The sequence below is a fragment of the Myodes glareolus genome, chromosome 18 (genome assembly GCF_982192425.1).
Source record: "Myodes glareolus chromosome 18, mMyoGla1.1, whole genome shotgun sequence".
NCBI lineage: Eukaryota > Metazoa > Chordata > Mammalia > Rodentia > Cricetidae > Myodes > Myodes glareolus.
In genome coordinates this window covers 20029578-20047089 of record NC_142043.1, presented here as the reverse complement: position 1 = coordinate 20047089, position 17512 = coordinate 20029578, and the positions used below count along the sequence as shown (strand labels likewise).

General features: G+C 42.3%; 1 protein-coding gene across 3 annotated transcripts; it reads right to left on the bottom strand.

The window, feature by feature from the left end:
• Positions 1-743: 743 nt before the first annotated feature.
• LOC125407894 (glutathione S-transferase-like) lies at positions 744-17393 on the bottom strand. 3 transcript variants are annotated; one of them, XM_048445763.3, is made up of 7 exons: positions 17125-17393; positions 16737-16839; positions 12027-12078; positions 8416-8548; positions 5403-5544; positions 2896-3027; positions 744-1041 (listed from the first exon to the last, which is right to left on the bottom strand). In XM_048445763.3, exons 2-7 carry the CDS (start codon positions 16821-16823, stop codon positions 871-873), a joined length of 717 nt encoding a protein of 238 aa, XP_048301720.1. In that variant the 5' UTR covers positions 16824-16839; positions 17125-17393; the 3' UTR covers positions 744-870. The 3 variants fall into 3 exon arrangements, with proteins under 3 accessions (XP_048301720.1, XP_048301713.1, XP_048301729.1); XM_048445756.3 differs by having other exon boundaries at positions 17321-17376; XM_048445772.3 differs by having other exon boundaries at positions 17324-17363.
• Between the last annotated feature and the right edge of the window lie 119 nt (positions 17394-17512).

The following is a 17512-nucleotide window of genomic DNA, read 5'->3' as shown; positions in this document are numbered from 1 at the left end:
TGAAGCTATGCTGCATTTTAAATTTTTGACAAAAGGCAGTGAAAGTGAATGATAGTAATATGTGTATTTCTGTTTTGTTGTGTTTTGTTTTTTTAGTCTTGGGGGGGTCAGAAAGGTTGCAGATAAACCTGATAATCTTATGTCTTAGCTAGGATTTCTAAGGCTGTGACTAGACACCATGACCACAGCAACTCTTATAAAGAAAATCATTAAATTGGGGTGACTTACAGTTCAGAGGTTTAAGCCATTATCATCATGCGGGGCCCTGACAGTGTGCAGGCAGACATGGTGCTAGAGAAGGAGCTGAGAGTCCTACATCTTGACTCACAGGCAGTCAGAATTGAACTCTTTCAGTGGGTGTAGTGTGTGCATACATGAGACCTCAAGGCACACCCCCACAGTGACACACTTCCCCAATAAGACCATACCTGCAAATAGTGCCACTCCCCATGAGTTTATGGGGGCCAATCACATTTAAACTACCACACCTGATTCCAATCTCCAGAGCCTACAGGGTGTAAAGAGAGCTGTTTTCTGAACTGAACACATATGCCACAACAAATGCATGATCACATGTGTGTACACGCATGTACACACAGACTGAAAATCTTTTGGCCTCCACTCACTACATACAAGTCTGTTCTAGCACTGTACAGAGACCAGAGAGCCCTACTTGGGTTTTCTGGACTCATTCTTGGTAGCATGTCTCATTTGCTAAAGAAACAGGAGTTGGCTTTTCTGACTTATTGATAAGTTTCCAGTAGTTTATTTCCTTACACATTTATCATCTCTTTACAGACACAGCACCAGAATGTTTTCCTGGTCATTGATACAAGAACAGTACATGACTTCCATGGGCGTCTGTGTCTGTTAATACTCAGCTACTATAGTGCTCATGTTTTTAAGAAACATGCCTTGTTCAAATTTGAATATGTCCTTCACAGTTCCAATGGACTCATCATCCAATGGAGGCTTCCTCTGGCTTCCAGGTTGGAGAAATCTCTTAATTGTAGGGATTTGGCTGGTTCTGACCTTGAAGTCCTGCAATGTAAAAGGCCACAATCCATGAGAAAAGAATGTAGCAAAATAAATACAAGGAAGGTGTGTTCTGATAAATGAAAAAAAATGTGTGAAATTTGTATTCCCTGGAGAGGTGGCTCAGTGGTTAAGAAAGTGTCCCACTCTTCCAGGAGACCTGAGTTCTGTCACCACCACCAGGCAGCTCACAGTCACCTGTAACTCCTGTTCAAGGGGATCTGACACCCTCTCCTGACCTCCTCCAGGACCCGCACACACACACACACACACACACACACACACACACACACACACCTGTGTGTGTGTGTGTGTGTGTGTGTGTGTGAGAGAGAGAGAGAGAGAGAGAGAGAGTGTGTGTGTGTGTGTGTGTGTGTGTGAGAGAGAGAGAGAGAGAGAGAGAGTATGTGAGCAAGTCTGTATATGTGAGTGTGTGTATGTGTGTGAGTGAGCTTTGGAAAGTGTATATGTATGTGTGCGTGAGTGTGTGCACATTTCAAAAGAAACAAATATAATTTGTTTCACACACTGTGGGAAAGGGTGAGGATAACGAATTTTGCTTCATTGTCTATTATTGCCAAATGATAGTACCCTTGTACAAGGCAAGTTGCAATATTTTTATGAGTAATAAACGTATTCATAAGCTGTAATCAACTGATTTCATTTTAAGAATTATATCCTAATGTCTTACATGTGAATAGCCCACCCCTGTAATGATGCCGATGACATATTATCCATTAAAGTAACATCAGCACATCACAGTGAGTGCCACAATTAGGGGAGCCCTCACTTTTAGGCTACCAGTGTCTTTCTTGCTGCTATGTGATCTTTAAAACAACTTTAGGTGGCTACATAAACTCAAACAGTGGGTACTTTTTAGTTTGATTAGCCATCTCTCAGAGAGTAGGTGCTTCCGACTTTTACTATTTAAGATAATCACAGTGAATGGAGCAGTATATGATCAGGAAATGCTCAGAAATATAAATTAGTCAACATTAAAAAATATGAAGTGAACCAAATAGCTATTCCAAATAAGTTTACACTGTACTATGAAGTGAAAATATGAGACTTTAGAATTGTAGCAAGTCTTGAATATTTTAAATTTATCTTTAAAATAACAAATGGGATTTAATCTATATGATATTTGTGTAATCAGACAGATTAAAGTGTGAGTCCCAGTCCTTCTACCAACCCACAGTGGAGAAGTTTTCTAACCTCCAAGTCCTATCTCTTTACTTTGAGATGCATGAAATGAATGAGTAAAGTGGTATTTGGTTCTTGGTGCAGAGGAAGAAAGATGAGTTTCATCCATGGTCACTGTTGGTCTTAAGAAACGACTATGTTACATGGTATTGTCTTACATGCTCCCCACGCCCGGAGGAAATCAACTGTTTGTTTATCCTTGAAAAGGGGGCCTTGCTCTGCACCCCATGGCTGACTTTGAACTCGAGATCCTCCTACCTCAGCCTCTATGGTGCTACAGCTGCAAGTGAGGGCCACTGCAGTGGCTTAGGAAGCAACTTTGTTAAGGTTCTACCACAGCCCAGGCAAAGCCATAGAGGCTCACTTCCTGCAGAAGCCTTCTTCAGGTCCGTATGATGGTCCAGGGGGCCCGTACCTGCTTTTCCATGTTTTTTACCTGAGCACACTGTGTGGGAGATACCTGCCTATGTGCTCCTTTTCTGGACTAGATGTGTTTAATGATGGCATCTTTATAGCACAGGGTGTAGCACAAATATAAAAGTGAATTCTGAAACAATAAAGGATGACTGAGGGAGGGAATAAAGCAATAACACACGTTCATTCTCCCGGAAGCATTGCCTGTAGCAGACAGAAGTCTGGCCTGCATCTTTCCATTACCTGTAGCAGAGGGAAGCCTGAGAGAACACCAGCCTTGCATTCTTCAACCATTAAGATAACTTCAAGGAGTTGCACATCAGCCCAGCTCAGCCGATTGCCCACAAGAAAATGTTGCTTGTTGTCTCTTAGGGCCTGGAATGTGGTTGGGACAGAGGAGGCAGAAGGTGAGGGCCACTCTCAAAAATGTAAGTGTTATTAGTTTGGGGGAAGATTTTTGAGAAGTTAGACCTATTTGTTAATCTGTTGTTGTTATTGTTGTTGTTGTTGTTGGGGGGGTTGTCTCCAGCTAATAGCATGAGCTTAAGTCCCATCCCTTGCTTAATTTAAGCCTTATCCTAAATCTCTTAGGGTTTCAACTTAGTTTCAACCTTCCAGTGAGCTGAGCACAGAAAACAGTTTAGACTCATCCTCCTTTGCCTCCTTTTCGTCTCATCTCCCCGCACCTACCCACAAGTTATGCAGCACCCTGTCTGGTGGCTTTTCTGGGCATGTGGTGACAGCCTGTCCTCGCCCCATCTCTGAGCAGTTTCAACATATCTATAAATGTTGTGTCATGTTGATTTAAACTCGATTGAATACAGAAATGGAATAGGCATCGCTGGTGTATATTCCAGGCCCTAAGTCCATGTTGTATTATAGACTTAGACATGGGATAAGTGTCAATGGAGCTGTGAATGCAGGTATTGACTTTTATCAACCTGGCATTCGTCAGGTTGTTCTATGTCATGATTTCCTCATCTAGAAGTGGAGTGATAACAGCACCTCTTTCTTGGAATTAATACAAATATTAGAAGTCAGTGCTTGCAAAATGCATATGGCCCCATTCTTGGCCTTCAGTAGAGATGAGTCACCATTGTTCCTGGCTTTGTTGTTACAAATGTTGGGACTGTCACCATTTCTCTCCATGAGTGACACCTCTGTGCTTCATACTATTATAAGGGGGGCTGTATTTGAGGATAAAGCCTTGCACATATGAAGGCTTTATCCTAGGTTTTAATCTCCATCAGCAGCACAAAAAAGCAAAATAGGAAGGGAAAATAGTGGTATCAACCATCCATGCTAGTGACACTAGTTTTTAAAATAAGAAAGCAAACTATCTTAAATTACGTGCTAATTACAGATGGATATACTTTAAATACCTTTGAAAGAAATTTGTACTGAGAAAGCCTGCAGTGTTTAGGATTTAAAGTTTGATACATTTTGGACCAAAAGGCAGAACATGGATTGCTAAATGTATTAAGAGAAAATTATAACTTAGAAAGGTCGGGTACCTGTAATTTGTGACAGGCACAGTAACAAATAATATACATGACAATGATGTGTTCATGATCAATACGTGTAAACGTGGGTACTAATTATTCAGTTCTAAGCATGTTGCGCAACTCAGAAAAGACAATGAAATCAGTTTGCAAGTGAGTTCGTAATATGCATCTGATTTTGTTTTAAGCAAGTGTCAAGTTTTCAGCATCCTTCCCCACACCTGCCCTTAAGACAATGAATGCACCCAGGAAGCAGAGCATGTGATGCTGAAGAACCACCCACCCGGAGCTCGGGAAGCCACTTTAAATGTGTATTTAAGGCACACGCTTTCCAGGAATCAGTGTGCAGATGTGAGAAATGCAAAACAAAACGCAGAGTTACTTTTTAAGCTGCCATGTGACTCACAGAGTCCCGCTGACCTGATAAACTCCATGAAGCTCTGGTGTTGACCAGAACATTTGAGAAACCACATTCATCCTCATGCCCAGTGAGGGATGCCCTGGAGGATCTTATGGATCAGGTACTATGTTATTTCAGACTTAATTAAGGCAACTAAAATTCTGTCAGCACCAGAATCATAAACAGTACCGCAGCTATGTGTAAAATCCTTAAGAACAAAATAGAATCCAGAAAACTTTCCATAGGGGCTGCAGAGAAGGCTCCAAGGTTAAGAATGCTTCTCCTTGAAGGCTGGAGTTGGCATCCCAGCACTCACAATGAGAGAGTCACCCCCAGCACCAAAGCTGAAAATCCAGCTTTGACGTGGGTAGAGATAGATCACTGAGGCCTGCTGGCTTCCAGACTATCTGAGAACAAGAGCTCTAGGCTCAGGGATGACCCCATCTCAAAGGAGACCTAAGTGTGATGAAGGGTGGCTCCTGATGGCCTTTTCTGGCCTCTGTATGCATGCCTAGGTGTGCACATCTGCATGCTCATATAGACACATACACATGTGTGCACACACACAATGTGCACACCCACAAAATGTGCAGAAAAGAAGGAAGGAGAGAGACGGAGAGAGAGAGGGAGAGAGAGAGGAGGAGGAGGAGGAGGAAGGGAAAGGAATCCAGTGAGAGGGAAACCACGGTGGAAGGAAGAAATGTTATACAAGTGAAGGCAGACAGTCAAGTTTTCACAGAGGGTTTGCAGCCTTTCATCCACCAAAGGAGCTCTGCTTTCAATTTCATTTGACGATTTTTTTTTCCTCTTCAATACAAACCATAAAGCAGCCAAAGATTGCTGCTCACCTTCTCATAAGCAGGAAAGAATCTTGTCGTGGCTCGATGGAGGATGTATTCAAGATTCATCTCCTTCTCCTCCGGCAGAGAGAGGGGAAAGAACATGATCATGTCACTCAGGTCCCTCAGGCCTTCCACATACATATCAATCCTAGAGAAAGGGAGATCGTTTACAGAATTAACAATACCAGGAAGACATTCTATGGACCAGTGACACATTTTATATAGTGTCCACCTCATCTGCCTGGTTACTGGGGGCCCACGAGGGGTATTGTTTCATGAACTCCGGTCCAGTATTTATACCAGCAAGTGGTTCCTTGAGGACACTAATAAAGCTCAACCGGGCACAGGTGCAGTGGTATGAGCCTGGAATCCTAGCGCTCAGGAGCCTGAGGTGGGAGGGTCCTGAGCTAGGTAGCAAAACTCTGTCCCCCAAATTAATCTGAGAAATAAGAAGAAACACAGCACCAAAGTGTCTGCACAATTGCATGTGTGTTCACTTTGATCATGCAGCACTGCTATTAATAAAATGTGATGTGCTCACACAAATTATTAACATAACAATAAAGTAATGCATAGAGTAAATATGTATGGTGCTTGCCTGTTTTAATATAGTCTACATCTAGGAAAAGAGGTATCTAGGGACCTCTGTCTTGTCTAAAATTTGTCTGCATGGAGTCAAGATTCTCAGTCAATCAAAACATCATTTTAAATGGCACAGAATTCGTTCCACAAGTCTCCACTTGCTGCTGCCCACAACTTTTGGGAGGCCCTGCTGGTCAGACATTGCAGTCTGCCATAGCCTGGCAGTTTTCTTCGAACTGAGCAACATGAGGACCCCCCTCCCCTGCGTGGGGATGGAGGGTGGAGGTGGCTTCCTGCTCTCTACCCAACCTTATCTGGAGAATATCTCTAGGCCTGGATGCCTGACTTATTTCTAGTGTGACCCTTGACACAATCCCATGCAGAAGCTTACCCTGATGCCCTTATGGTAATTAGACTTGTACTAGGATCCTTATGATAGGCACCTGCTGTTTAATGCAAGTCAGGTGACGCCCAGCCTCTGCCCCCATTCTTTATAGCTCCCTTCACTCATTATAAGACATCCATGCTGAGAATCACAGGATTTGAGGAAGCCTCATCCAGCCGCAAGGAAAGAGAAAGAAATGCCTGGCCGTGTGTTCAAATGTCCCAGCCCAGGGCCCAGAGTTAAGAAAGCACTACTGCATGAGAAAGTCTGAGGACTACAAGCAGAGGCATCAGCTCACCGATCTGAGAGAGTGACTGTTCTGTAGCAGATTCCCAAGAGGACCACTCAGAGTGTCGGGGCCATTGTGGGATTATGTAGATATGGAGTTGAAAGTATACAATAGCATATACAAAGCTTTATCATTATAGTGGTGTATCAATAAAATCACTATGAATAAATTACCATCTCACCTTCAATTTATACACATTAGGTCTGTGACATACCAACTTGAAAACCAGTTCATGCTAAAATTAACAGCAGCTTCTTAGAGAAATGACTGGGTCCATATCTGGAATGAGAGATGCCCAGGGCTGATCTGGATCCTCAGGTAAACATGCTAAGGAGTTACCAGAAACCATTATGGTAATGTAAATTATTCTGAGGAGTCATTAGTCCCCATTGGCCAAAAGTAGGACATTTTGAACATAAATGAGAATAGGAACTGAAATAAAATTAAATATATCAAAAAATGCTTAAAGGGAGAGTGACACTAAAATGATAAATATTAATACATAAAAATAATAAAATAAAAATTGGTCTCTGTCACAGAATACAGGTGAGCCCTCTCATTTTGTGGAAAACAGGTAAAGACCCACCTTCAATGTCTAGTACATGGAGGAAACCATGCCTCCATGTACTAGACAGCAAATGAGGAAAAACTTTTTTAAATATAATTACTCTAAATACTAAATGTAGAGGAAATAGTAGCATTGAGCACCAATAGCCACTAATATTATTAAAGATGGATACACAGACAGTTTCTACTTCTTCCCAGAGGAAGAGCTGTAATAGCCTTGCAACACCCCCTGGATCCCAAGTCTGAGCATCTTTCCAAATGCAATCAGCAATGCACAAACATGCAAAGACAGAGGAACACAGTAACCTGCAGTGCAGCAAAACAGCCAGAAGAAACTTAGCAAAGACAACTGGGGAGGGAGCAGTGCTTACAGCAAATACTTAATGGTAGGGCACTCTGAAAATTGGCTCTGTGTCCATTTCTTTTTTTTTCCTGGACATGTCTTAAAATGCAATTTGATATAAAACAATGCCACGACAGTCACTTAAAATACAGCTCATCTAGTATTAAGGGATGACTTTTCTCCCAACAACAGTGTTTATCAAGTACACACAATAATTTTCAACTTAAAGTTGCTGCTTTACCTCCTAGGTAAGAGACGAACTTAAGGTTTAGAGATAGGCTTGCCAATCATAGAAGGCCTAGTGCTTGATGGAGCGATTTATATTGTGTTTAGGAGGCCGGGGGCGGAGTGAGTTTGGGGACGGGGCAGTTGCTATAAGCAGAGTTCTGATGAGGTGGTCTTCTACAACCACTTTGGATTTACAAGGTTAATTGAATCCTAGCCCCAAAAATAAATGTAGGAGTGGGTTTTCTTTATTTTTGTGTACCATTCCCACATGGTAGAGGCAAACATGGATTTATGAAAACATAGCTAACTCCCTCTACTAACGACAGCTAGACAAACAACTAAAAAAAAAATTAGAACCCTATTATTAGTAGTTACCCAAACGAATTATTGATGAAGGTAAATATTGTGTAATGAGCCTATCATGATATCTTCCTTTTTTGGAATTGGTTACAATAGATTCTTCCAGTCAAGAACAAAAGCAGGCTTTGTTTCAATCTATCAAGAACTATACTATGAACATGGCTTCTAGTTATGCTAAATGTTCATGTTCTGGTCTGGGTGTTTTTGCTATAGTTGTTGTTGTTTTGCTTTGGCTCTTGCTCTAAGTAACAAACGGTCTTTGTACCAGGCCTGTTCTTCCAGGCTTCTTCCATACAAGCCGTACTTCGCAGCTATGTATCTTAAGATGGCTCTTGTTTGCACCAAATTCATTCCGTCGATTTCAACCATGGGCACTTGTTCATACATCAGGGTTCCACCTTGAAATGCACAATGAGAAGCTAGATTATTTCCTGCTCTCTAGAATGGTAACTACATTTTCTTTCTTTCTAAACGCTCTATGAAATAGGACCATAGAATCTATTTATCAAAGCACTTTCTAGAACCTAAGAGGAGAAAGATGCATTCTTTAACCAAAAATTATATAGAGTACAAAACATGACAGCTGCTGGGAGTCATGAGACTTCTTTGGGGGACAAAGCCTGAGAATAACATGAACAAGTTCTGTTGTTGGTAAGGCCTGGGAGAATTTAACACATTTTTGGCAAGGTCAATGGATAGTTCACTGTATAATTCTGGGCATAACCTCAAAAGCCCAAGTGCTACCTGCTCTCCTTGCTTTCCTTACACAATCATATTGCTGGCTGCCTCAAGTTTCAGTTTTTTGGAGCCATAGATGAAATGGCTATTGTATTAAGAAAACTTTCCTCTTTTGACTCTTCTCTGCGTAAGCCGGAGGGGATGTTGTTAAAAACATATAGTGAGCCAGGCAGTGGTAACATATGCCTTTAATACCAGCGCTGGGGAGGCAGAAGCAGGCAGATCTATGTGACTTCGAAAACAGCCTAGTTTACAAGGCTAGTTCCAGGACAGCCAGGGCTGTTACAGAAAAGAAACCTTGTCTCAAAAAAAGAAAGAAAGAAAAGAAAAGAAAAAGAAATATGCACTGGACCTGATTCACCCCCTAAAGCCTTTGATGTGTCAAGTGTGACCATGCATTCAGGATTCTAAAGAACAGGATGTTGCCTTTCTAACACAACTTGTGACTGGCCTGGAGGAGTCACAGTAGTTCATGACATTATTACAAATTTCCATAATTGTTCTGGAGAGAATGACTCTAACCATAAGAGTCTAAGAGAAACGCTAACAAATAGATGATATCAAGAGTTAATGGGAATTATCTAGGAACAGGGAATGAAACAAAATCATAGAAGCCGCAGCCACCTCACTTCTAATAGCTGTGCCAATACTGTAGGAGTCAACGCTATAGGAAGCAGAGAGGGGATATGAGAACAAGAAATAATCAATGCCAACTATTAAGTGTTTGCTTTTAAGTTGTGTAGTTTACAGGATGGTAGGGGGGAAACTGGTATCACCCCCTTAGGAGACAGAGTAGTACAGAATGAAGAATGGATTGATCCAGCCTTGGCTGATAAGTTGATTATGAGAACTTAGATTTGACCAGAGGTAAACATTAGTCACTAGAGACAAAATTTTCTTTCACTTTGCATGATGCTGTAACTGCAAATGCTGCCAGCTAGACACACTGTTCTACCTGCAGGTGAGCCTACTTAGAAAACTTCCTTTGTTGCCTGCAACAGCATTTATGATTTTAACATTGAGTTATGAATCAAGTAGGTAGTGGTTCCGGTGGGAAAGTTGGGGAACAGAAGGGGAATGAGGTAAGGGAACAAATGGGCAATTGTTGCAATTATTGTTAGAAACTTGAGGAAACAAATATGATTGTAAAACTGTTCATGCAGCCGGGCGTTGGTGGCACACACCTTTATTCCCAGCACTTGGGAGGCAGAGGCAGGTGGATCTCTGAGAACCTGGTCTACAGAACAAGTTTCAGGACAGGCTCCAAAGCTACACAGAGAAACCCTTGAAAAACTTAAATAAAAACTGTTCATGCAAACTATTGAAACCATATGAATAAAAATGGCTCAATCTGTCCAGAACCACTTGTTTGAAACAGGTGATGAGCATTTCCTTCATTCTCTCAACTTCCCACATCCATCCCAGGTCATTGAACCCATTAGGAGCAAGGCTCCTAATAAATATTTGACATTTTGGGTCAATTTTGAGATATTCTGGGAAATTTTGGATTTGTGTAGATGCCAAGCATTCCGTTGGACCAGCGTTCCCTCTACTTTCGTAGTCTCTTTCCCTAAGGCCATGACATTTGTTAAAATACCCTTTACCTTTGACCTCGGGTAGCACCCTCTGTTGTCATTCTGAGTTCAGTCTCCTTACCCATTCTTCCTCTGCATCTGGTTGCCTCCTGAAGTCTTACACTGTACCACTGTTTAGATCTTTCTATCATTTGCCATTGCTTCCCAGAGAACACACATAAATATTGACCCTCACTCTGAATTCAAAGTCTTTCTTGAAATTTGCTCTTCTGTACATAAGCTCCCACCTAGGCGATGTTGTTTACTCTGGGTTTGTCTCTTCAATGTTCTCAAGATGCTTTGTAGCAAAACAAACCAACCAAGAAACCACGACAGAATAAGGAGTGTACGATAGCAATGGCTCTTTGATTAGAAAGAATTCTGTCTCTGTCTCTCGGTCTCTGTCTCACTCTCCACATACACACCACCCCCAGTGAGGGCAACAGTGAGGCTTGTCCTGTTGCAGTCTTGGAAGTTGAGTGGATTGGGCCAGTTCGGATCTAACTGGGAGGCCAAACCACACAACTTACTTAGCAGACAGAATTTAATATAAAGATGTTAATTGTTTATGGTGGTATTCATCTGTCATCCCAGGACTCAGGAAGAGTGCAGGTTCAAGGTCACTCTCCACTACATAATGACTTCGTGTAGCCTAGGTGACATGAGACCCTGCCTCAAAAAGCCAAAACAATAAATCTTAAAAATAAATAATAAGAACAGTAACTATATATATATATATATATATATATATATATATATATATATATATATATCTGGAAAGCTGAAAACTAACAACAGGGAGGTACCATGAAGCAACTGCAGAAAGGATCATTGCGAATTATGGGGGGCAAGGTAAAATCACAACTTGGAAAGTTTGGAGTGCACTCCTCCTACTTTCAAGGTGTAATGGTCTGCCCTGTCCCTTTAAGAGACAAGCCCTGCCCACTCCCTCCCCTGCCCCCTGGGGCAAGCAGATCTACCTTCAGCTTCCTGCCTGAGCTCCTTCCTTTCTGTCTCTCTCCTGAAGAGGCAGTTTCTGCCTCTCTCCCCCTTCTCCCTACTTCTACTCTTCCTGCTCCTCCCTCCCTCCCTCTCTTTCTCTCCCTCTCTTTCTCTCTCTCTCTCTCTCTCTCTCTCTCTCTCTCTCTCTCTCTCTTTTTCTCTCTTTCTCTCTATCTATGCCTCTCTCTACTCTTCCCCCTTCTCCCCTTTCCTCTTTTCCCTTCCCTTCCATAACCCATTAAATAAATATCTAACCTCACTCTGCATGGCGTGCCTATTCATGTCTCTGTCTCTCAACCACCACGTGGCTCCCTACCTGGAACCTGCTGAACCTCGTGGCCTGATGCTGCACCCCTTGAGGAACTGCAGCATTTTATTTTTACCATAACATAAGGCTCTGGAGCTGCCCTTCTTACATAAATAGGGTCCTGGTGGTCACTGTCCACATGACTTGCACTGTTCTCTTGAAAAACTGAAGAGAGGAGCAGAAGGGGCCTTTCTCAGTAGGGGATGACCATCTCAGGTCTCAGGCAACACTGGGAGTGAAAGCGTTCTCTCTCACCTTGGATTAACTTCTCAAATTCTTCATGGTTTTCAAAAAGTTTTTCTTCAAACTAAATGAGGCAAAGAACACATAACGTAAGATTATGTTGTTTATTGTTATTGTGGCATGGGAAAGTTGAATAGGATCAAACAGCCTAATCTCCTGTTAGTCCAGGACTTTAGTGTACAGGACATGGTTCCTTACTCAGCATTCTTGAACACTTAGATGGTGTTAAACTTGTGTGAGGCTGCCTTTATCCCTGACTCCTGAAGACTTGAACTCTGAAATCCAACTGCTGGATTGTGGATTACAGGTTTGGGGGACTCTCACCACCTTATAAAACAAAGACAGATACAAAAACCTACCTTCTCATTCTTTCAACATAGTAACAAAACTTTTATACACGTTATAGAATGTTTCATAGAAAAACTATATTTAAAAGTATTTATTGCTCCTCAAAATAATGAGGGGGTTTTTGATGAGTAAGTATTGAGTTCACTTTATCTACTATGCATGTCTTATATAAAATTTCATATTCTAAAGGAAGAATCCACAAAAATAAGATTAAAACTTATTATTAAAGTATTAGTAACCCATCTCTCTCTTACACAGAGTCATACACTCCATAACTCTTTTTTCATCTACCCAACCTATCCAACTCTACATGACTAGATATCAAAAAAACATAATATTGAGTACAGGAAGAAAAAGATAGAATGAGGTAGAAAAGGGTCATTTATATGCATTGTTCCCAGAGGCATACAAGAACAGGTTGGGAGTCTAGCCAAAGGTGCAAAAATATAAAGGCTGGGCAGACAAGACAGATTGGTGATCACTGAGCTGGAGGTGATGGTCCTACTGAATTTTGGCTTTCTTATTAATTTTCCTCTGCAGTCCACCAGGGTGGGGAAGGTCTGGCAGAGTTAGGAATAGGGAAAGCAGGCACTCCTTCTGTCTCCCTAGGTCAGGCTGTACGATAGGGAACATGGCACTTGGCTGGCTTTATTATGTCACACTCAGTCTAGAACCAGAGTCCTCATCTGCTGCCCACATTCTGGTCCGTCCCACTCCCTCACTTAACCTTCTCTGAAAATGGTGGAGGAAAAAGTAGGGAGCATGTTGGTAAGATTTCTCAGGGGGTGGGCACTTGGTAACATACTTGATGACCTGAACCCAATCCCCATATCCCACAAAAAGGAGAGAACCAACGCCCAAGAGTTGTTCTCTGCCACCACATGGCACTATGGCATGCACACTCCTGTATCCATGTGCACACACACGCATACACACACACACACACACACACACATACATACACACACACACACACACACACACACACACACATTTTAAAAAGGCATCTCTATTTCTTGGAACCTTGGTTCCTTCTATTAGGGCTGAGACAGAATATACAGTCTCTACAAATGCATCCAATTTTTATGTTGAAACACTCTGGGGCTGGCCATAAATTTAAAGAAAGTGTCTAGTAATCCACCCTTGGAGATAAGACAGCATGTTTTAACTTATAGACACAAGAGGGTTTTTTAAATAAGACTCCAATAGCAATTAGAACTAATTAACAAATGGGATTTCAGCAGGGATGCTGGGGGTGGCACATGGCTTTAATCCCAGCACTCAGGAGGCAGAGATAGACAGATCTCTGTGGGGTTCAAGACCAGACTGGTCTACAAGAGCTAGTTCCAGGACAGGCCCCAAAGATACACAGAGAAACCCTGTCTCAGAAAAACAACAACAAAAAAAACAAAACAAAATAAATGGGATCTCATAAAATGAAAAAGCTTCTATAAATCAAAATAAACTATAAGTAAATGAAGGGGCAGCCCATAGAATGAGAGACCATCTCTTCCAGCTCTTCATCTGGCAGAGGATTAGTGTCTAGGGTACACCAAGAACTGCAATAATCAAACTAAAGACAGGCATGGAGCTAAATAAAGAAGGATTCAGGGCTGGTGTGGGCAGGGGGTAGAAAAAAAAATGAATGGGCAATGGGTTAACCGAAACTAAGATTACATGAGAAAACCTTTGGGAGATTTAGTAATTAGTAAGCTAACTTCAGACTATGACTTTAAAAGAATAAATAAACAGTTAGAATGGAATTAATCTGCATTGGTTGGCAATGCTGCACCAGAAAGACAGGGATTTTAAAAGGAGAATCACTTTGCAAGACATGGGACGCATCCCTACAAGTTATTGTTTGAGAGGTCTCAGAAGTCTCTAAAACAACACAGGCTATCATCTTTGCTCTTGGTTACATACCATAATGGTATGGTAAACTTCATTGCTGAAGATATGGCACACTTTGTTTACAGAATAAAGAGAAATCAATTCAAATACACTGGTGAACCTCTTCCCTGCTAGCTAGCTTTTGCTGTACTAGAACATGGCATGCACGCCTAAAAGAAAAGACATCAATGCTCTCACCCAGTGAGGTACTACATACTGTAGTACCAATATGCCAAGCAAGACACTAAACTAGTGAATATGACCATTGTGTGTCATAACACAGTGACCTGAGTGTCATGGGGTAGCTAATCACATTCTGATTGTATTGGAGGCCTGATCTACAGGAATGAATCTCGTGACTGGATGTGTAATCCTTGTCAAAAGCACGTGGCTGGGAAACTCATAGGCTTTAGGGTAGAACTTGCTATTAATATTTTGCTAAACAACCTGATGAAGATTATTTAGCTATCCGCCAGGAGGTAGGAAATAGACAAGAGTACCAGGTAACCTCGGGTGCATGGGGGGGGGGGGGGAATGGGAGGGCTGATGGAAGGGGAGAGGGTTAGAGAGAAGGGAGTAGGGGAGGAATGGGGAAAGCTCGGTGGCCTGGGATGGGGGGGGGGGAGGGAGGAAGGATGAATATGGGATCAGGGAAGAATATATTTCAACTAAGGGAGTCATTTTAGGGTTTACAGGAGACTTGATTATATATGGGATCCCAGGTCCAAGGAGAGATCCCCCAGATTGTTCTCTGGACAGAGGAGAGGGTGCCTGAACCGGCCGTGGCCCATAACCATACTGATGTATATTTTGCTTATCACCATAGATCCTTCATCTGGCGAAGGACGGCGATACAGACGGAGACCCACATTGGAGCACCGGACTGAGCCCCCCAAGGTCCAAATGAGGAGCAGAAGGAGGAAGAACATGAAAAAGGAAATCAGGACTGCGAGGGATGCTATCACCCACTGATACAAGGGAACGGATCTAATGAGAGTTTACCAAGTCCAGTTGGACTGGGACTGAACGAGGACGTGATCTAACCAGATTCTCGGAATTTGGCCGGACTCTCTGAATGTGGCTGGCCCGAAGTCTTCCTGAAAAGCCATTGACTATGATACTGGGACTTGTTTCCTCTGCATATACTGGATTTTGGGGATCCAGTCTGTTTGGATACTCACCTTCCTGGACCTGGAGGGAGGGGGGAGGAACTTGAACTTCCCACAGGGCAGGAAACCCTGACTGCCCTAAGGGACGAAGAAGGAGGAGGAGAGGGAGTGGGGGGAGTGGGAGGGTGTTGGGAAGCGGGGCGGAAATGGAAACTTTTATAATTTAATAAAATTTACTTTAAAAAAAATATTTTGCTAAACAGTCATGCTAGCAAATTGCCTTTTGAAAATAAATGTTTATACCCACATACTCTGGGCCACATTCTGAGCCACTCTCAAATTTGGAAAAGAGAGAGAGAGAGAGAGAGAGAGGCTGGAAGGGGTATGTTGGGGGTATGATCTTTGTTCATTCTATACATGTATGAAATTCTGAAGAACAAAGAAAGTTTATTAATTTTAATTTTTAAAAAGAGAGAGATGAAGATCAACTTGGGCTACATGGAGAAATCCTGTCTCAAAAAATTCATAAACAAACTATGTTGAATAAACAATTTTTAGTAATTTTCAATTTCATTAAAGTATGTGATAGTTACAATTTTAGTGGCAAATGGCATGTTCTTACATATATTTGCTTATTTGTTTTTTGAGACAGGGTCTCATGCAGGCTGGGTTGACTTTGAACTTGCCAAAGAGCATGACCTTGAACTCTTGATCCTCTTGTCTCCACCTCCCAAGTGCAGAGTGTACAGGTGTGTACTGCTATACCTGGTTTCCATGAGATGTTCTACACTTTCAAGTATATTTATCAGAAGATGAGCAAGGTCGGTTCATGGGTAAAGCTGCTTGCGTCCAAACCTAACAACCGAGGTTTGATCTCCAGGATTCAAATGGTGGAAGAAGAAAGCCAAACTCTCACAAGTTGCACTCTGCCCTCAGGGTATGTGTGTCACATGCCTCCCACCCACAAATAATAATAGCAAATGTTTAAAAATTAAGTATTTGTCTCTTAATGCTCTTCAGGCAAATGGAATTAGGTGGTGCTCTAACTAGACTGATAAGAATGGCATGAGAGAATCTGGGAGGCAAATGAGTCTTCCCTTCCTTCTCACCCCTCCCTCCTTACCTTTCTTCTCCTTGTTAGCTATTGTAGAACACCATTTACACTATCAGAATGAACATAATATCCATAATAGGTCCCCACAGGATTTGAGCACTTATTTCATAAAACAAACTCACCAGCAGCCCAACGTTCAAAGAGTATTTGTTGAACGCCACTTTTTGTTTGAAAAGAACATAAAGTTTTCTACGACTTTTAGTCAAGTCGTAGAAATGAATAACCTGGAAAGAAAACTAACCCCACTATGGGGCATCTTACCTCCACTCCAGCGGCTGCCAAGAGCCACCGGACGGACTCCATTCTTCCTCTTCCATTGAAGTAGTGAAGCACGGGCTTCCCAGTCATGCTGAGAGATTCCTGACTAGAGAGAAAGAAGAGACGGAGACACAGAAGACAGTCTCGGAGGAGCTTATAGAGCAGAAGCACAAGGCTAAGAAGGCTTTCACCCAGGATTTTGGCCCCTAAACCAAGCTTCCCTCTGCCCCGAGACTGCCTGCACTCTGCCGCTCCCTGCCAACGAAGTGTATCCCCACAAACTGATTTCCAAATGCCTTCCCAAAAAAACCTAATTAAATAACTGATAAAACGAAGAAGCGACAAGTCTATGCAAGCCAACAGCTGGAAAGAATTCAAGAGCAAGGCAGACCGGCCCCTCTTCCTGTGGCAGGTGGTGCAGATCAAATGTTCCGATTCTTTCTCTCCCTCTCTTTATGTACGGATCCCTGAGGCGACAGCGCTACTGCAGTAAGGAGTTGTGCGAGAGGAGCCGAGGATTTAGAGAAACACCACACAAACGCCTCCCAGCTTCTCTCAGTTCATTTTTATCAGTCTAGTGAGCGCACCACCTAATTCCATTTGCCTGAAGAGCATTAAGAGACAAATCCTTAGTCATTGGTGCTAAGAGAAGGCCGTTTATTAAAGGGCAAGCGTGGTCTATATATACGGGCTTGCAGCACTGTGGAAAAACCCAGGGTTTCGAAGTTCATGTTATTGAAGGGCCAAATCAGTTAACAACTAAGCGGAACAAGGAGCTT